At 46.2% G+C, this 20,242-nt stretch overlaps 2 protein-coding genes across 12 annotated transcripts in view; one reads left to right on the top strand and one right to left on the bottom strand.

Moving 5' to 3' along the window:
• Positions 1 to 12,721, top strand: part of LOC133127995 (coiled-coil domain-containing protein 85C-A-like) — a 48,179-nt gene extending 35,458 nt beyond the window's left edge. For 4 of the 8 annotated variants that reach the window (XM_061241234.1, XM_061241216.1, XM_061241198.1 and 1 more), the window contains 4 exons: positions 1,356 to 1,457; positions 8,573 to 8,665; positions 9,834 to 9,932; positions 10,696 to 12,721. In XM_061241234.1, coding sequence (XP_061097218.1) covers positions 1,356 to 1,457; positions 8,573 to 8,665; positions 9,834 to 9,932; positions 10,696 to 10,785 — 384 coding nt within the window. In that variant the 3' untranslated portion in view covers positions 10,786 to 12,721. Of the gene's footprint in view, positions 1 to 1,352; positions 1,458 to 8,572; positions 8,666 to 9,833; positions 9,933 to 10,695 lie in introns of all 8 variants that reach the window. The other 4 variants (XM_061241224.1, XM_061241208.1, XM_061241189.1 and 1 more) reach the window with 1 other exon arrangement.
• Positions 12,722 to 13,216: 495 nt separating this feature from the next.
• ccnk (cyclin K) lies at positions 13,217 to 19,863 on the bottom strand. Of its 4 annotated transcripts, none has more exons than XM_061241135.1 (11): positions 19,675 to 19,863; positions 19,035 to 19,270; positions 18,708 to 18,789; positions 18,462 to 18,593; positions 18,194 to 18,299; positions 18,000 to 18,057; positions 17,421 to 17,590; positions 16,591 to 16,838; positions 16,059 to 16,092; positions 15,844 to 15,918; positions 13,217 to 15,135 (listed from the first exon to the last, which is right to left on the bottom strand). In XM_061241135.1, the coding sequence occupies exons 2-11, from the start codon at positions 19,229 to 19,231 to the stop codon at positions 14,549 to 14,551; spliced, it is 1,689 nt and encodes a 562-aa protein (XP_061097119.1). In that variant the 5' UTR covers positions 19,232 to 19,270; positions 19,675 to 19,863; the 3' UTR covers positions 13,217 to 14,548. The 4 variants fall into 4 exon arrangements, with proteins under 4 accessions (XP_061097119.1, XP_061097129.1, XP_061097134.1 ...); XM_061241145.1 differs by having other exon boundaries at positions 15,844 to 15,915; XM_061241150.1 differs by having other exon boundaries at positions 16,615 to 16,838.
• Positions 19,864 to 20,242: the final 379 nt, after the last annotated feature.

Below are 20,242 nucleotides of genomic sequence, written 5' to 3'. Positions count from 1 at the left end.
GGTGCAGGAGTGTTGCTGTACGTGTGTACGCTCTAGTGCGGGTCAGTGGGGTGTTGCTGTACGTGTGTGTACGCTCTAGTGCGGGTCAGTGGGGTGTTGCTGTACGTGTGTACGCTCTAGTGCGGGTCTGTGGGGTGTTGCTGTACGTGTGTACGCTCTAGTGCGGGTCAGTGGGGTGTTGCTGTACGTGTGTACGCTCTAGTGCGGGTCAGTGGGGTGTTGCTGTACGTGTGTACGCTCTAGTGCGGGTCAGTGGGGTGTTGCTGTACGTGTGTACGCTCTAGTGCGGGTCAGTGGGGTGTTGCTGTACACTCTAGTGCGGGTCAGTAGGGTGTTGCTGTACGTGTGTACGCTCTAGTGCGGGTCAGTGGGGTGTTGCTGTACGTGTGTACGCTCTAGTGCGGGTCAGTGGGGTGTTGCTGTACGTGTGTACGCTCTAGTGCGGGTCAGTGGGGTGTTGCTGTACGTGTGTACGCTCTAGTGCGGGTCAGTGGGGTGTTGCTGTACGTGTGTACGCTCTAGGGCGGGTCAGTGGGGTGTTGGCTGCCACGGAGAACCACTCCATGGGGGAGTGGGGAGGGAGGGGCGATTCAACAAAGTGCTGCACCTGTGAGCTCCTGCTCCAGCTTCTTGTGCCCCACACCCCTCACCCCTCGAGCAGGAATGGGAGTCCTGTGAGGACCAGCTGTGGAGGCCTTGTGTGTTCCCTCCTCACCACCGCTCCCCAGGAGAGCACTTTCTCTCCCTGTAAAATGCACCATGTGCGGTTTTATGGACTGTCGCGGGATGGATGTGCCCTCCCTTAATGCCTCTGCGGCTCCCTTTGGAGAAAATGTGGACAAATTGACTGGAGTGCGATTGGCTGATTGGAAAGGTCGTTTTCGGGGTCAGCGGCGATGCTGAACTCTCAGAAGTTTATCGTCCGCTTCGGCGGACGGCCCGCGGGGCCTCAGCCTCCGTGTCTGTGAGAGCGTCTCCGCTGAGTTGATTTCGCTGAGATGTTACCTGCAGTTTGCCATGAAGTACAATTCAAGGTTACGTTACAGGGAACATTCATTACAAGAAAGGCGGCTGACAGTGACCGGCTGACGATAGGCATTTTCAGAAAATGTTTACCTTTCAATTTCTGCCGGAGAAGCTGGTATATGTGTGCACGCGTATTGATTGTTCCACCTCGCCATCTGCGAATTGTGAAGAAAGTACAGTTGGTGCAGTATTGAATTCCGATATCACCTTCCTCACCTTGGCCGATGCCGTTTGTTAACACTGTCTGGTGCAGGGCGTTCGATGGTGGGCCTTCTCTAAGTTTTCCGCTACCCCCCCCTCCCCCCTGTGTGTCTTTGCTTTCGCAGCAGGGTAGCCCTGGCGACCTGAAGACCCTGCGTAAAGGCCTGTCCCTCTACCACTCGGAGTCTCAGCTCTCCTCCCTGCCGCAGTACCCAGAAGCCCTGCAGAACGTACGTACCCCGCCCAAACCACACACTCCGCAACTCATGGTCCTCCACCCTTTACCTGGGAGTAGGGGTGTGAAGACCGCCTGTAGCAAAACTAGGGCTGGATTAGGCCTGCAAACTAGGCCTGCTCTATAGTCGAACCAGAAGGTTCGCTCTTAACACTGAAAGTTCTGTCTCTCTTAACACTGAGGTACTTTATGAATGAATGGATGATGGGGGTAGGCCAAGACCAAAGCTGGTGCCAGTGGATGTGATGCACTTGGACATACTTTGTAAGTGGTTATAAACTGATAAAAAGAGCTGAACTGCTACCGACTGGAAGCTCCTGGTGAGGGATTGAAGACGGAAGGAAAGTAGGAGCTAGCCTAATTCTGTGAACTCCAAAATATAATGTGTTTGAGCTGATTTTGGACAGATCTTAATTTAGAAACAATTATCTGTCACAGCAGCAGACACTTGAGAGGAGAAGTTGGGAATTGCTTTTTTTTTTTTTACACTTTTGGTGTCGACAGAGCAGGCCCTGTTCCCTCCTACAGCCGATAGGGAAACAGATCCTCGAATGAAATCCTCTGAGAGCTGACGACGTGCAGTAACTCTGACTTACAGATCTCCCGGAGAGGTTCTGCCGTGCTTATCTGAAGGTCACACCCTTAGCTATCCCATATTGCAGTTTGGTAAGGCACTGCAGGGTCAAATGTTAGCTGAGGGCCTTAAATATATGTTAGGTGAGCCGAGGCCCTGTAATATACTGTATATAAGCACGCGCCCGCCCCCTGCCACCTTGCGAGCTGTAATCTCGCTCGGTCCTTGGCGAACACGCCCTGTTTGTCAGGAGTGATTCACCGGCCTCCGGGGCGATTGGGCCGTGGCTGGGGGTGACTCACGCGCTTGCCGCAGCCTGCGTAACTCAGGGATTTAGGATACTGCGCTGAGGCTGTTGATTAACAAGTTCGGAAAAAGATTAATGGAAAGAGCTCATGAAGAAATATCACAGGCGTGGGCCTCTTATGTGCTGTCAATGCAATCTAGTATTGCCACAACGAATGTCACAACTTTTCCCGAGAGCTGAAATGCATTTCAATATTTAACTCGGGTTTTGATCCATTTTACCTCTTTTACGACTAAAAAAATTGCATAGTTTGAGTAAACAACAATAAGGGAATAATCCAATTCACACAGTATCAGTTTGATTCATGTTTAATGTTAGTATAACAAAAGTAATAGTGTGGAGCTTGGGACATTAGTGAATAATTGTAGATGATTCATTTGCTCCCATCTTTTAATTGCTGCTTTTTTAATATGGTAGTCGGTATTTATTCATTTGTGGCCATGATTTGTGTTTCGGAAGGGTCCCAGTGAAACGAAGTATTTATGCGTGCAGTCTTGGAATTTTATTAAACGGTAAGTCACACTGCACTGAAAATGTGCACCTTTTAAAATGGGTGCCAGGGGCAGTGTTTATGGTGCTGTGTACACAGCTAATTTCTGTGCTCCATTTAATTTAATGTGCAGAGAACTTCTCATGCGAAAATATCAAATGATTATTTTTTGGCTGCAGCAGCCATTTCTGCAGTGCACAATGTTTTCTCTCTGTTCTTATTCGTACACGATCTGCACACTGTCAAGATTTCAGTGTGTCTGATGTTGTTGAAATGCTCCATACATGATTTATCCCTGCATGTCTTACATGCAGTCACATAAGTCTTACATCAGACAGGTTTGGCGAGAGGCTAAAGCTCTGTTGTGTTCTCTGTGTTTTCTGGCTTTTCACGCACACGCCGAGCCGTTTCATCTTCTCCTCTTGCGAGTCCGAGCATCAAACCAGAGGCCTACAGAGGCCTGGCGTCTGTTCTGCCTCTGCTCTCATCAAAGTGTCCGTCTGTACTGTGCATGTGATGGAAGGGCTGGTTACTGGAGTTATGTTCTCGTTGCTTAGTGAGGGTCAGAATCTGTACTTTTGACAATATTTCTTCTTCTTTGTTTGTTTGCCTCGCAGTTTGGAGTCACTAATCATACCCCTTCGGTTTCCGCAATGCCGTTTGGACACATTCAGCCTGTGTGTCTGCACTCCAGTGCACTTCTCTACAAGCCTGCGACTCTTACACACACCGCAGGTCTTACGGTACCATGGGGAGGGAGTAGGGGGGATGACCCCGGCCCCCCCTCCCCCTGAGTATCACTGGAGGCCAGGGGTCACCCTCCTACCCTGGCAGACTTTGACCAGGTCTGGCTGTATTGCGACAGTCCTCATTGTTCTCCACTGCTGTGGACTCCCAGTAACAGTCAACCAATGACCTTGCCTTTGCTGGTAATTCTCCTCATAACTACAGCACTTAACAATGTCTAAATATTTGTGACTTTGCATTCCATCTTCATACTTGTGCAATGTCCATGAGAGGAGCATTATTGCCAATCAGGCAGTAAAGATAATTTTTTTTTATGACTGAAAACGGACAACAGAACCATTGTGTAAGAGCATTCAAACTTTCACTTCATGGCACTAACAGGTTTGAGTGCTGCTGGCTCGGACACAGAGGCTTCCTGATGCAGACGACCTTTGAACTTTACTCCTGCTCTGGAAGGCGCTGCGCTTGCTGAATTATTGACTTTGGCTCCTCCGGCTCAGCAGTGCGTATCGCCTGGCCCTCAGAGCAGCGGTTCCACCTGACTCCTCCGCTCTCTGGCATTCATTCACCGTGAAGCCACTTCCCTGAGAGGCGAAATTAAGCCAACATTTCACTGTTCAAAGAACATCCGCTGAATGATCTTTTCATTCTCCCTCCAACGTCTGGCTGATTCCAGGCATGACTGGGCCTTTATTCCACACACACATGCGCGCACACACATACACACACGCACACATGCACACACACACGCACACACACACACACACACACACATGCACACACACACATGCAGAGACACACACAAATATACACATACACACACGCACACATGCGCACACACACACATACACACAAATATACACATACACACACGCGCACACACACACACACATATACTTGCAAACATACACGCACAAACATACACACGCACAGACACACACACACGCACTTTCATGCAGACACAAACAGACACACACACAAACAGAAACATGCACAGACACACTCATACACATACACACACAGAAACATGCACAGACACACTCATACACATACACACACACAAACAGAGACATGCCAGACACACTCATACACATACACACAAACAGAAACATGCACAGACACACTCATACACATACACACACACAAACAGAGACACGCACAGACACACACCGACGCACACACATCCCTTCCCTCAGTCTCTCCCGTCTCCGTCCCTGGAGTGATTCTCCTTCTCTCAGAAAGGTCATCGGCAGCCAAGCAAAGTGCCGCTCTGCAGTTTGGGCAATCAGTGAGCTGATTGGCTGTGACAGAGCCGGGGCCTACGCATCAGCACGGAGGCGCACTTTTCAGGAGACGTCTCCGCAGGAAGGAGGAATCAATTAGGGGGCCGGCGTGCAGAACAGGCAGCGCCCCAGCGACATGCGCTTTTTATTTTTGGCCAGCACGCTCTCTGTCTCTCTGTCGGAGAGGAAGGACACAGCCCCCGAGCCCCCTGGGTAGAGAGTGGGCGTCCCGGAGTCGTGAGTCTCTGTACCGTGCCTCTAAACTCTCACATCAGACGAGCGTTCACAAATAACCCCGCCCCTCGTGCGTCCGGACGGTCCCACTGAGTCCAGTCGTCAGGGGTTACCTGAGAGCGGGTACAGGCGGGGAACACTGGTGTTTCCAATCGATCGTTTTTCGCCCGCTTTCTCACGCAGGTCTGATGCCAATTGGCACACCGAATGCGATAAGCCCGCAGAACTCCGCTCCAGGAGAAGGTCCGAATCATAGCGTGTGTGTTAATAATCATAAAGAATAACTTTCAGCTGCAGTCTGAAGAGTTCTCATTGATGTGGTGTCGCCGGCATAAATGCACAGCAACATTGGCTGTTCAAAAGCACATTTTCATCTGGAACCAACTGCAGCTCACTCCACAGGAGTGTACATAGACATGTTGTGCCCTGCTCCTTTTGCCCACTCTGACAACGTTCCCCTTTGGTCCCCCTAAAGAAAAAACTGTTTGAAACATGAAATTATAACTCAAGAATGTCCTTACCCATGCAAGTTCTCCAAAGGCTGAGGCTAGCTGAATTCAAACTGGAGCACTCAAAACACAGCTGCACATATAGAACTGAAATAGAACAGGGACCGATTAGCCAGACTCATTTCAGCACAGCAAGCGTCTTCTACAGAGTCTGATTATTACTGTCAAATTATTATCAATTACTCTATTTCAAACTGGGGCAGATGCGTTTGTTTTGTGATGTCACACGCCGACATGGAGAATGTTATTACTTGGTTTTGGTCTCTGCACTTGAGAGAGTGCATTCAGGTTTTGAGTGATGTTCTCATTCCGTGCACTACTTTCTGGTGATTATACAGACTGGAGGTATGGGACTGAGAATTAGGTTGTTTTCTCCCTCTTTATTTAATGGTTGTGTCTGGTAATTTCTAAGAACCCCTTCGAACAAAGATTACATAAAACATGAATTCTTTGAAAATGTTTTTTTAAATTGTTATATATATACATATATATACATACACACACAATTGCCATTAACATTGCCTACTGTCCTGGAGTAGGCAGTTAAATTCAAAGAAATAATAGTAAATTGTGTCCGGGTGGAGCGATGATGGAAATAGGACAGCTATCCCAAAGCGGGCGGGGCCAGGAAGGGTACAGGGTGGAGCCAGGGAGGGTGCGGGCGGGGTTAGAGAGGGTACAGGCGGGGTTAGAGAGGGTACAGGCGGGGCCAGAGGGGCTACAGGCGGGGCCAGAGGGGCTACAGGTGGGGCCAGAGAGGGTGCAGGCGGGGCCAGAGGGGGTGCAGGCGGGGCCAGAGAGTGTGCAGGAGGGGCGGGGAAGGGTACGGGCGGGGCCAGAGAGGGTGCAGGCGGGGCCAGAGAGTGTGCAGGAGGGGCGGGGAAGGGTACGGGCGGGGCCAGAGAGGGTGCAGGCGGGGCCAGAGAGGGTGCAGGCGGGGCCAGAGAGTGTGCAGGAGGGGCGGGGAAGGGTACGGGCGGGGCCAGAGAGGGTGCAGGCGGGGCCAGAGAGGGTGCAGGCGGAGCCAGAGAGGGTGCAGGGTGGAGCCAGAGGGGGTGTGGGTGGAGACAGAGAGGGTGCAGGGTGGAGCCAGAGGGGGTGTGGGTGGAGACAGAGAGGGTACAGGCAGGGCCAGAGGGGGTGCAGGCGGGGCCAGAGAGGGTACAGGCGGGGCCAGGAAACGTACGGGAGGAGCCAGAGGGGGTGACATGTCATGAAGCACTAACTCCCCTTAATTACAGGGGAAGGTCACAGAGAAGTTAATCACACAGATGTTGACACGAGCAGCTTCACAAACCCCATATATCATACACACCCTTTCCTCCTCTCCCCTCTGCACCCCTCACCTCATCAAAGGCCGCACGCTGTAATCTGGGCTTCAGCTGCCCAGAGGCAATTTAAAAAATGAGGAGCGAGCTCTTGATGGAAGCGGGGATATGGAGGCGGGGGGCTGCGGTCTATGACCGCGGTTAACCGCTCCCTCGCGGTCGCTGCAGCCGGTTAAAGGCCCCTTCCTGGGAGCAGACCGGAGGCATCCACCGGAACGCTCCCGGTTTCCCCCGCCCTGTGGCCAGGGAGATGTTGAACCGCGGCCAGTTAATTAAAAACGCTTTATGCTTTTTATTCAGTGTGGCGCTTTACCCCTCCTGCAGTGAAACTAAATTGTGTTTGTGCGGTTATGACCCACCATGCCTTAACCCCCCCCCCACCTCCCAAACACCCAGAAGACCGTGAGAATTAATCTTACTGGAGATGTAGCTGGATGCTCCCCCCCCCCCTTCCTAGGCATAGCTGTACCTCTAATCTCTAGCTAGCTGGCTAGCAACGGTAAGGTACAGGAACATGGAAGACCAAGTTTCCCTGGCTCATAGACTTGTGTGTAGGGGCCCTTCTTAGGAGGAATGGGGGCGGAGGCTGTGGACTTTAGACCGGGTTCAGTGCAGGTTCCCCAGCACTTTCCCCACAGTGAATCAGCCCATTGTGGACTTCAGCCCGAGAGGACGCGAGCGAAGATGACGATTAATAATGAGCCGAATTAACAGGGTTTCTGACGGGGCGAGCCTGGAACCGGGCCAGCAGCCCTGTGCCTGTTCAATATGTGGGGGGGGCTGGGCGCTACGCTAACGCTAATGACCCCCTTACCACATGATAAATGAGAGTCAGTGTAGCGCTAATGCTGGCCCGCTGCCATATTTGTATTCTCGTGGCTTTGTTTGTTTAACGCGGCCATTGTCGTGTTCAGTATGGAATCTGTCCCCCTGCCTTTGAAATGGATACTCTTCCCGGAGATTGAGCAGTCACACGGTATGTTTCTCACAGGAAGCGGTGTATTTACTGTCCCCATGAGCGTTGTGTAGGGGAACTTCCTTCTCTTAGGTGAGTGTAGCTGACTGGCCCCACCCTGGGTTAGATGGGGGATTTCTGCCCATTGTTTGAGATGAGATGTTTTTAGCATCTGATGCCTGAACTTGTATCTTGTGACCCTGGCTGGATGCGTTATCAGTGTCTTATGGTGCGCAAAACATTTCAGTCTGTCAGTGTAACGTACAAGGCAAGCTTTGTGTAGGAGGCATTTTAAGGATGCATACTTATGTTTGTACAAGCATTTTTTGTGTGTTTGTGTGTGTGGGTGCGTGTAGTTTTGTTTTAATCATGGCTTGAAGCTATAGGAGTCTTTGTTTGTGGCAGGGTTCTGCACTAATTTTTCAAGGAACACATATGCTCCTAATTTAAAACATTTTTGAGCACATTTATGCAAGTTCATTTTAAGAAGTAAATTTTACAGATCAGCAAATTAGAATTCAGAAGTAAATGCTCCTAAATGCACTATAGAGCCCTGTGTGCTGGTATTGTCCGTGTGTATGTGCATGAATTTGTATGCGTGTGTACGTGTGGGTGTGCGTGTGCGTGTGGGTGTGCGTGTGTGTGCTCAGGTCTTCTAACTTGTAACGTTGTTCTGTCTGCAGGGTTCTGCCAGGATAGCGAACAGCGACACCTCCCCTACAGCGGGTTACCTGCCTTCCGCGCAGAAACCAGAGGCAGTGGTTCACGCCATGAAGGTAACGTGTCCTTTCCTCCTTAGAGCAGAGGCAGTGTCCAATACACACTCACAGAAACACACCTCCGACATTTCACCGTGGAGCTTGACACACCTGCCTTGAGTTTACTTTGTTTAGATGTAGGCTACATATCAATTCTTCAGTTCTTGCGTGTTCTCTCCTCAGGCAAAATGTTAGCACTGCAAGGTCAGGTTCAGTATCTCAAGAGTGTCATTCCACAAAATGAAAGGGAATATTGTGGAGGCCTTTTTGCTCAGAAACCATTAACTTTGAATGTGAGTGAATTAGACCTTTGAACCAGCTCAAAGACATTGAAGTTACCTTTGCTTCCCAAACCCTCTGGTTCTACCAGTTGTGATGCTCAATTGTGCCACCATGTGGTGAACCTGAGAATTAGCTGCTCTTGTATTGATAATTCTTCAGTTACTAAAGGCTTGCTTTCCCTGCCAAACAACAGTCAATATTTAGCAAAATGGTGTAGGCTCATCATTATATATACCATTAAGCATTCATTCTCATTAATCATAATCAGAGATTACATCTAAATTCCACTCTCCTAGTGTAAATGAGTATCTGTTTATGATTATATTCTGTATAATAATGTTACAAAACCTAGCTTTGTAAAACAAAATTCAGGAACTCACCTAAATGGATGTTTCCCCTTTGAAACTCCCGCACACACACACACACACACACACACACACACACCCAATGTGCAATTATTCAGTGGAGAGTGGATTTGAATCTCTGTGATTCTGTCTGCTTGAATTACTAATACTTAATATGCGATTGCTTTACAGATGTTCATTATGCTTGTTAGGGGATTTGCTAGCTGACCATGTTTTTTTAAAGCAAATCATGCATGCTGGAGAACACAACGTACTTAAGATGAATTTATTATTTAATTGCCTTTCTACGAGTTACATAACCTTGTTATTTAAGGCATTAGCACACTGCTATTAATTTGATAATCTAATGGAGCCTGTTTGTGCTGTTTATATAATCACGGTGTTGGTGGGGGAAATCAATTTAACTGTCGGTTACAGGCCTCATTAAAATCTTTAAATTGCTTTTGTGCATGCTATTTTGCTACAATGTTCAAAAAGAATGCTTTCATAACTCATTTTGAGCTGTTTGCGCATGTTTTTCATTATTTCACTCCACGTAGGTCCTTGAAGTTCATGAAAAACTAGACAAGCAAATTCCGGAAGATTACGAGGAAGACCTGAGTGAAAAGGAGAAGGCGATCGTTCGGGAGATGTGTAATGTAAGGAGGACAAGATTCCAGAATATTCTCTTTCTCTCTTTTTCTCTCTCTCTCATTGACACACACCCATGCACACCCGCGCCTACGTACACACACACACACACACACACACACACACACACACACACACACACACTTTTTTATAGAAACGTTTCCACGGCGCACTAATGAGAGGTTGAATGGGGCTGGAGGAGCTGTGTTTGTTTGCCTGCTAAATTTGCAAAGTTGCCACAATTTCAAGGGAGGCAGTGTTTCAATTAACAACACAACAGAGTGCCTCTTTTCACTGGACCTTAATTGGAGGAGATTTATTGTGAGTGGGAAGCGGTTGTCAGTGCAATTAAAATAAATGTAACAAGGAAAGCAAATCGTTCCCATCCCGCTCGCATCGCAAACATCGTCCCATCGTTATAAAAACAACCTCCCGATCGCACCGCGGGGCAAAAGCTGGCCCCTCTGCAGATACATGTGCGAGTGTGGAATCCAGGACCTGTACAATACAGCACTGTGTGCTCACTGGCAGATTCCACTGGGCCCAGAATCACAGAGGCCGCTACATGAAAGGCAAAGATTGGAAAAAGACACAATGTGATGATTCTTCCCATCGAAACCTAGCATCGCTCCGGATCCGGAATGGCGCCCTATGTGTGTCCGCGCGTCTTTCATATTTTAAATATGCTGGTCATTAGCCATGAATGAGTTACGGTAATTACAATGTGTTGGCTAACTTGTGTGTCCCCCCCTCCTGTTCTTTTGTGTTCAGGTGGTGTGGCGCAAGTTGGGCGACGCGGCTGGCTCCAAGCCATCTATCCGACAGCATCTCTCCGGGAACCAATTCAAAGGCCCTTTGTAGTTGCGTATCTGGGGCTAAATATGAGGGACGGAATTTTTGTTGAGCTGCGAGACCTTGAAAATACAGAACTTTTCAACCAAAATCGATTTTCTTCTGACTGCCTACTGATCACAGACTGCACCTGCTTGACAGCAAAGCTTGATCTTCCTGGACCACTTACCCAACAGTATGAAAACGTCACTGAGTCTTATTTTCATCACTAGCCAATTGTTTTGGTATCTCAAGTATTTAAGACTGGCAGCTAGTTTTATTTGCCACTCCAGGTATTGACTTTGGGTAAACACAGTGCTATTTAACTGTATTTAACCAATTCCTTCAATTGCTTTCAGCGGCTTTGTGTGGGCATTGTCAAGCAGTTTGTGATTTTTGCAGCATCGACTTTTCAGACAATCTATATGGATGTCAGTTTTAATGATCAGTTGTGTGTGTTTGTTCCAGGTTAAAGAAAGTCAGTGGCTATAGGTTTGTTTTTGAAACCTACTGTAAAATAGTCCCCTTTACTTGAGAACTAAATTTATTTTAAATGTAGGAATCACTTTTTAAGCAAATATAACAATGTAGTGGCATGTAAAATATGTAAAACCCATAGCAATACTTTGCTGTCACTACTTTCTTCCTTTTCTAGAGTGGCCATTTGTGAGATATGAATTTTCCGAGATGACTTTGTCTATCCACAGATCAAATTCTTGTCAACAAATGACAGTTATATATTTCAGTGAGTAAGAGTGGGAAAAATAGCAAGTTGTACACACAGTGAAATCACAATTTTGCTGTTCATATTTGACAATCGTGTAAATGGCACTGGGAAAATGCCTTCAGTCCCATCCACCTGTGGCTGAATGGCGGAGGGATATTTCTGCTTTCATCTCACCAACCTATGGCTGAGTGGCGGAGGGATATGTTACGGAGTCAGGTGGCCTCCTCACAGGGCTTAAGTCTGCTCAACACTTTCTGCATTTCTCTACTTTCAATGTATTTTTCCCCAGGAATTTCAACTGGTCATTATTCAGAATAATCGTTCTATCACCAGTCTTTTTAATCCTTTAATGGTCTGCTCAGTCAAGCTGTATCATTCCCCTGTGTTTGGTTGTTTTTTTGGTGTGCCACTTAAAGGGTTAAAACACTCCTTCCTCCAGAATAGTTTTTCATGCAATATGCTTATTGTCTCTCGGGTCTCTGGATTTCTACTCGCACAAATGTGTAAAAGTTGTTGCCACTTTAAAACCGTATAGAAATGTAAATTATTGTAAATGTGGATACAGCAAGTGACTTCTCAATGCGTTGGGTCTGTGCTTGTTGCTGTTGACTTTTCTGGCAATTTGTGAACAAAATAAGCAGACGTTGTGTGAGGAAGAAACAAAATGGACACCTCATATTAGATTCTCCCAGTAGCATTGTTTACCTATTATTTCCTGAAAATGTGTATCCTGTTTATGGGAACTGGCTTTTAGTGCCAAGGTGTTAATGTAGATATTAAAAATGACCAAACACAATTAGGGTCAGCTACGTGTACACTCACCGAGTCTTCAAAATATATCATTAAAGAAAAGTGACCTTTGTAAGCAAATAGAGCATACAACTACTGACGTTTGTATGTTAGTTCATTTGGATACAAATCAGATGTAAAGTAGAATATTTTCCTAATGTTATTCAAATGCACTGCTTCTTTTGTGGATGAGATTTTGATGTTCTGTTGTATTTTATGTTTACCAGATACATGATAAACTGGAACCCTGTGTGTATACAGTGCTCTGTAAATACCACTTCCTCTAGAGAACCTGTAACTAGCATGCCTTTATAACCTTTTTTCATAAGCTATATGTAGCTGGAATGGACTGGTATTTTAGCAAGTTAAACAAACGTTTTAAAAATCAAATATGGAATAGACCACTTTTAGATGATTTTGAAAATAATAAAATAAAGTATTGGCTTCGTAGTTCTGGCGTTTTTGTAATGCAGATTATGCATATTCTGAATAACTTCAGCGAATGCTGTTGGATTTAGGGCTGAACAAGCTTGCCACCTGCTGGTAGGTATTAATATGACACGACAGTCACAACCAGTTACTCAGAGCATTTTCCTCCCCTATCCCGGTGGACCAACAGTACAGGTACTTAGAAACAACAGCTTGGTGATTAATTGCAATGTGATGTGTATATTAAGATAAATTGTTGCACCTTACTATTGTGAAAAGACACGTAGCCTTATTCAGGTTAATACCTGTTGTACTTATTTCCCTTTTAATACCTGTTGTACTTATTTCCCTTATATCCATTTTTCTTACTTCCAACTATGAGTTTGGCATCCTGATAAGTTTGGCGTTTGTGTCAACTCAAAATTCTTCACTATTATGCACAAGGTCTCTAATCTTACCTGTACAAGGAAATGGCACACAAGTGCCCCGATATCTACTCTTGTAACGACCACAGAATGACACATGAAAGTAATGTTTTTAATGTATTTTTCTTAGAAATAATAGTCTTACAGAAATAAGTGTCATGTACAGCAGATTTAGACATTACTTCACATATTAATCAACCATTTTGTTTTCCTAAACTGTCTGCTACTGAAAAGTTAAAGGCACAGTTGGAAAGCTCTTACAAAGAAACACCATTTACAAAGTGGCCTCTAGTGCTGAATGGTTTGTTCATTCATTCTCATGACGATCTTTATTCTTCAGAACAAACCTTAGTAAACATACAAACATGTTTGTGTATTTACCCCCCCTCCAGCACAATCTAATGACAGAAACAGTCAGGACGAATCAAATTAGAAATGTGTGAATACTATACAGTGCCTTAAACTAAAGAATGACCCAGTTAGTTTGATCCCCTTGGGAATCAAACAGTAGAATAAACCCAGTATTTTAAAGTAATGTGCTAATAACTTCAACTGAACAGGCAAAGAACATCAGACTGGTCTACAATTAACAGCATTACTCTGCTAAATGGGAACCGTGGGAATCGTGCATACCAATCTCATACATGACAACAGGGATGGAAAAAGCACTGCCAAAGGAGTCATTCCATGCTTCACAAAATGGTGGCCACCTCTCGCTGGTGGACTTCATACAAACACCAATTCTAGTAAGACTAGAAACGGATCAGATGGCTAGTCATCAAGATTTTCATCCTTGTGAGGTTCACTTGGATGATTACTGCCATCAGAAAGACAAAATAACCAGACCTTGTCCACTCAACAAAATTAGGTGGTACTGCAACAACACCCAAATAGTGTGCTACCTTCCATTCCCCGTTCCAAAACAATATATAATCTTTAGACTTTTTCCTCAAAAAATATTTAATATATTAAAGAGTACTGTTAAGATTTTTCACATCTCAAGGTCAGTTTATAGTTAGGCGATGTATGTTCAGCAACATTGTCACCAACATTCCATTATCGCTCGACTTCGATTTTGGTATGCGGTCGCTCATAAAAAGCATAAACTAACAAAACACAGAGGTGGGGCTTGAGACACGGAAGCTAGTCAATGACACTTCGCAAAAGAAAATTACAGATGAGAACATTCTATAATAAGGTTGTCAAACAATTGAACCAGGGTCAATGTTCAATACAAATTTAAGTCTCAGCGATGGGCACGACGATGACATCACATCGTCCGTCATTCTAGTATAAACTAAAGGTTGTTGCGACCCGATCGTTAGTGGAGATGATCATAAATTGCTGAACTATAAACTGCCCTTCGCCGTAGAAGTGGCGGCCTTTGCTTTCGAGAAAAAGCAGGCGGGTCTTCTCCAGCGGCTCATCTCATCCAGCCTCCTCGGTTCATTCCGGCGACGGGGGGCATTCCTGGGGGCAGGGGCGGGGGTGGCTGGGACTGGCTCCCAGGGGGCCCCGGTGGGGGCGGGTAGCCGGCGGGAGGCATGCCCATCCCCGGAGGGGGCACGCCGTGACCCGGGGGCATTCTGGGCGGTGGAGGGGGGTAGCTGTGGTTGTACCCTGGAGGCGGGTAGGACGGGGAGGGGGGAGGGAGGTTGGGCGGGGGGTAGGAGGCGGAGGGCGGGGGCACGGGGGGCGGGGGGTTGGGCGGGTACACGTGCGGGTGGTACGGCATGGGGGGCCCGTAGGAGGGGGGCATGGCTCCGTAGGAGGGGCCCTCGGTCTTCATCATGGACTGCAGGCTTTGGTAGCCCTCTCCGGACATGTAGGAGCTGGAGGTGGGGATGCCCATGATGTAGCTGGAGGGGGGTGGAGGTGGCGGGCGGTGGGGCAGGGGAGGGGGCTGGTGAATGGGGGCGGGGTGGGGAGGAGGGGGCGCTGGAGCTTTGGGCACCTCCGCGGGTTCTCCAGGCCTGGAAACCTCAGCCTCCGCTGGAGGGGGCTTGCGCTCTGCAGTGGCGATCATGTGACACTCAAACACACACAGAAGATCCAGCTCTTCAGCTCCCAGCCTCCACATCCATCACACACCCAGACGGATCACACTACAAAGCCGTCTACTGTACTGGTTACTCGAAGAGCGGTCTTAATGCGCTAAGGCAATTATCAGATTTGCCTGAAAGGTCAGTAGCGATGCAATCCATTGTGCATTTATGCAATGGGGCAACTGTACGGTCTTAGTCAAACTTTGCAAATGGGCTCATATTTCTACAGCATTAAAGGCAACGGGCAACACGCAACCAGCTGTTGCTCTAAAACACTGTGTGGATACTCTATGTCAGTGAGCTAATTCTCTGGAAAATTTAATGACATTGCGTGTAATGCATAGAATGGATGAGAGGATTATAAGATATATATGGACATTTGGCGATGCATCAGCATGTTCAAGGGATGAAGTATGGCTTCAGAAAAGAACAGTTTTCAATAATGCCGTTATTTCAGTTACAGAGATAGACCAGCAAACTACCTTTTGGAGGAAAAACATCTCTAAAAAGGGAAGACAATTCATTTTACACTTACTACTTACTGAACTTGGATAATCAGCTCAGCACAGCACAGTTATTTGCATCAGAGATTGCTGTAAGGGACTTTTATTTTGAAAAATTATGTTCCTGACATGTGTGGTAGTGGTGTTATACATCTCCTAGGAAAACTCACCAGGAGGGGGCTGCGCTGTGGGCGGAGGGGGCATTGGGGTCTCCAGACGGGGGATTTTGGAGCCAACTTGTTCTACTAAAGAAAAAAAACAACCAATGACGGGAAAAATACTCCTACTTCCTTAATACAATCATGTTGTTGGATTAATTGAATAGATTAACTGTCTATAGTAGTAACATTGCACCAAGTACACTGAAAGGAAATGGTGATTTTACCTGATGGCTTGGGCTCTTCTTTTGGAGATGCGACCTAGTGATAAAAACAACATCAGAAATAACAGATACTGGTTTCATTTATTGCATTGTTTATTGGGGAAATCCACCACAAAATGAAGTGTGTAGCCTACATAACTGTGCATTATTCTACAGAATATACCACATAAATATCCAAAGCAAGTTTAGTTTAGGACGCATTCTAACTGCAAAGAGGCATAACTTCTAATGGACTTGAAAGTACTTATGTGACACAGAAAATACAGCCCCATTTCACCAACTAGATTCACAGGCAGCAGTTGAAGCCACACACTGCCCAGATCACACAAACCTTATATTATATGGGTACTTGGATCTAAATAATCTAATAAATTATTCCCAAATTGGCCTAAATGATCTAAATAGGACACTCGCAGTGCCTGTGAACTCATGACTGTGAACATGCTGCCTGGAAATCAGTGGGTGGCACCGAAGGTGCACATGGTCATGTGACCTCAGGGGAGTCGGTATAAATAGGGGAGGAGCCACTATGAACCTGACGATGCTGCTGTCCACTCACGTGGGGCCTCTTCAGTTGGCGTGGAGGGCTGGCCTGTGGAGAGGCCTTCTTGGGCGCGGGCGGGGCCGGAGGGAGCGGGGGAGGCTGGGTCTGCTGCTGGGCCAGCGCTATGGCCTGCAGCTGCTGCAGCGTGGGCGTGGCCTTCTCCTTCTCCGACAGCCCGGCCTGTTGCGGGATGGGCTGCTTGCCCTGGGAGTACAGGTCCAGGATCTGGTGGCAGATGTCTACGGGACACAATGACGCCGCCAGGTTACCCGACAGCAGATCTGCGTGACTGTCCACCGAAGCCTCTCAAGACAGTACGAAGAAATAATTGACAGTGAGGCCCGTCCACAGCAAGAACTACAACGATAACTATAAATGTATAATTTTGTGGTGTGGAGTCCGCACCGCAACTATAACGATCAGCGACGAGTGATATTGCTGGGATCCCTTTTGGAGCTGCATGAACAATAAAACACTGACAACCAATCAAAATCCATCCAAATTTACAGGTCACGTTCAAAATGGAAGAAAACGCAGCCGACAAACGATTTACAGAGCGTTATCGTTGATCGGTGTGGGTGCTCAGATTTATCGTTCTTGGTGTAGACGGGTCGTAAACCCATAAACAGCGCTTAATAAATGAAAACCAATGCACAACAATTTGGCAGGTGTTAGGCAAGCATAAATGCCCATATTAGGTCAAATACTGTACAAGTACTCATCCAAGTTTCATGGCTGTGTGAACATTGTATTTTACATGTATATATGATATTATATGGTATTATACTATACTCCACGTCTCTAAAACATCCAGACAGCACCTTCCAGTAGCTCCACAGGGACATCCTGGACAAACTGCTCCCACCAGCGGCGGGCGGACTGCTTGGAGGTCCACTCCTGGATGTCGAACTTGCAGAGGCGCCCGGCGAGGTACATGACGGCTACAGCGATAATCTCAGACTCCCACTGCAGGGCCAGCATGGTGCACAGGCTGATCGGAGAGAGGAGAGAGAGGTCTGAGTGTACTGCAGAGTGCACAGGCTGAGTGGAGAGAGGTCCGAGTGTACTGCAGAGTGCACAGGCTGAGTGAAGAGAGGTCTGAGTGTACTGCAGAGTGCACAGGCTGAGAGGAGAGAGGTCTGAGTGTACTACAGAGTGCACAGGCTGAGTGAAGAGAGGTCTAAGTGTACTGCAGACTGCACAGGCTGAGAGGAGAGAGGTCTGAGTGTACTACAGAGTGCACAGGCTGAGTGGAGAGTGGAGAGAGGAGAGAGGTCTGAGTGTACTACAGAGTGCACAGGCTGAGAGGAGAGAGGACAGATCTCAGCTGGGTACCACAGAGATCAAATCATGTAGTAAATCAGATCAGAGAATGCAGTGCTACAGCATCTCTTACATACCTGTCGTTTACAAAGGTCCAAGCCATCTGCAACAGCTTCTGCACTTTATTCTTGTCGCCTGAAAGGGATGAAGGCATTTTTTGACAAAAAGATTCCTAAAAGTCCCCATCCTTAAATGATTTACATTATTACATGCAAATCATTACATGATTCTAATAATTATTACATTATTGTAATGAAGTTACAAGACAAACCTTTTAGCTGTTTGACATAGCGAAGAAGAAATTGGTACGGATGGTCCACTTGCAAATCAAACTTAATTGTCTGCAATAATATTCTTTCCAACACCATGACTTCTTCCTGGTGCAATAAAATAGCAGAGAAAATATGTTTAGAACACCACTTACGGTAGAAGTCAAATTCCCAAAGTACAAGAACGGTATCACCACAGAAATGTCAAACGGATTTTTTTCTATTTTTTCTATTTTATTATATTTATTTACAAACAATGCAGTGCCTCACCTTAGGGTCATCCCCAAACTGTGCAAACTGAACATCATTCAATAAACTGCGAGCTGTTTTTATGATGTCTTTACATTTCTTTGGAGTCTCCTCCACTTTCCCAGCAAGGAATAAACAGCACGCCCCAGTGACCTGCAAGCAACATGCACCAATTGAATTGTTGACATTTGAAAGCAAGCGCTTCCAGCGTTCAAACGTACTAGTAATATCGTCTGCTAATATATACTTATATACCATGATACTTACATATCTGGGGAATTGCTTAAATGAATGAAACATATAGAAACGATGGAAATAGACGATTCCAGTGGCCAAAGTATCGTAGTGCCTGCGTCTGTGTTAAGGGCAAACATTAGCATCGATCTCTTATCTGACTACGCAGCAATGCTTAACTGCTAATCATATAGAAATCGAACATACAGATATAACACATTTAAGTTATTTCAACAACTGAAAGCGATTTGATCACACACTATGGCTATGAAAATATGGACTACATTTAAGTACAATCAAAGTGTAAACGAACAGTGAAAAACCAAGGATAATGAGACTGGGATCAATAGAAAAGGATACAATCCCAGGCGCGTCCCAACGTCGAAAATGAACCGGGCTCCCTCGCGCCTGTATCTGGCCTCAGTCGCTGGATCGAGACCCTCGGATTGTGAGGGCGTATGCGCCAAGTCCTTCTTGTCCCAATACCAGCATGGCTTTATGTGGTCCAGGCTTGCAGTCGGATTTCCAGGAGTTGAATTTTCCTTGTTTTCCTTCATTTACTGAAGTAGCCAGTCAGCCGGCCAGCTACCTAACAACTTAGAAAGTTGGACAACAACCAGACGTCAAACCCCTTATTGGCTTATAGGGGAAATAATAAACGTATTTTCTCACAAACAACACGCCTTAGCTAGCTACTGTATTGGTATTAACCAGCTAGCTACCGTGGCTAGGAGTTAAGATTAAATGATACAACTAGCTAGCTAATCAGCTTGAATTCAACTCACTTTACGCAACATTTTAATGAGCTAGCCAAGCTATGATTCCCGGTAAGAACTGCAAGAGCTTGTCATCTTGTATTGCCACAGGGCTAACTTCATTTTGCTAGCTAGAGCTACCTTGGTAACTAACTGTTAGCTAGCCATCAACAAGTTAGCTATCAGAACTTTTCGATACCCAGCGCGAGTTAATTCAGTGTTAGTATGAAGTGACCTAAACATACCTTGTTCAAAATATGATACTATATAGGAAATAAAATATGATGTTCATACGACCGCGAATATTCTGACGATTATTTCCTGTGGTTTAATTCAACAAAACCCCTCCGCGTTCACACAGGGGGACGCCATGTTTTGTTTAGCCAACATTCAAGCGTCATCTAACTAACGTGCCTCGCGTCAAGCCTGTTGCTCTTTTTAATAATCCGATTGGCATATAGATTGACCAATAATAATGTTAGAATCGTTTCCATTTTAGGAAATGTTGTGTCCCCAAAGTAAACTACCAATCATAGGACACAGAGGGCTGGCTTTGCTGCTTACTGTTGCGCAGTCAAACTTGTTGTGATTTGCAAAAGGCAAATTGACGTGTTCAATTGACCTATAAAATCCAACAGATCTTGGAGAAAGTAACAATTTACACCAATGAACGTAAAGAAGCGATATATATTTACATATTGTTGATTGAAGGGTTTCATAAACCAATTGTAAGGCAAATAAAGCGAACCATATAATTTTCTGCCAATGACAGCCTATATGCGACTCTGTACCTATGACGGTAGAAAGCCTAGA

Source organism: Conger conger, chromosome 1, assembly GCF_963514075.1.
Source record: "Conger conger chromosome 1, fConCon1.1, whole genome shotgun sequence".
NCBI classification, from domain to species: Eukaryota; Metazoa; Chordata; class Actinopteri; order Anguilliformes; family Congridae; genus Conger; species Conger conger.
The sequence above is the reverse complement of the archived record's forward strand: the minus strand, read 5'-3'. Positions and strand labels throughout refer to the sequence as shown.

Excerpts from the sequence above, each read along its gene's own strand:
- ccnk (XM_061241135.1), bottom strand. The coding sequence starts at position 19,231 with ATGAAGGAAAACAAGGAAAATTCAACTCCTGGAAATCCGACTGCAAGC. Across the intron at positions 18,594-18,707 it reads TTAAGCAATTCCCCAGATAT|GTCACTGGGGCGTGCTGTTT; the intron begins GTAAGTATCATG and ends TGTTGCTTGCAG. Across the intron at positions 18,300-18,461 it reads AGTTTGGGGATGACCCTAAG|GAAGAAGTCATGGTGTTGGA; the intron begins GTGAGGCACTGC and ends TTATTGCACCAG.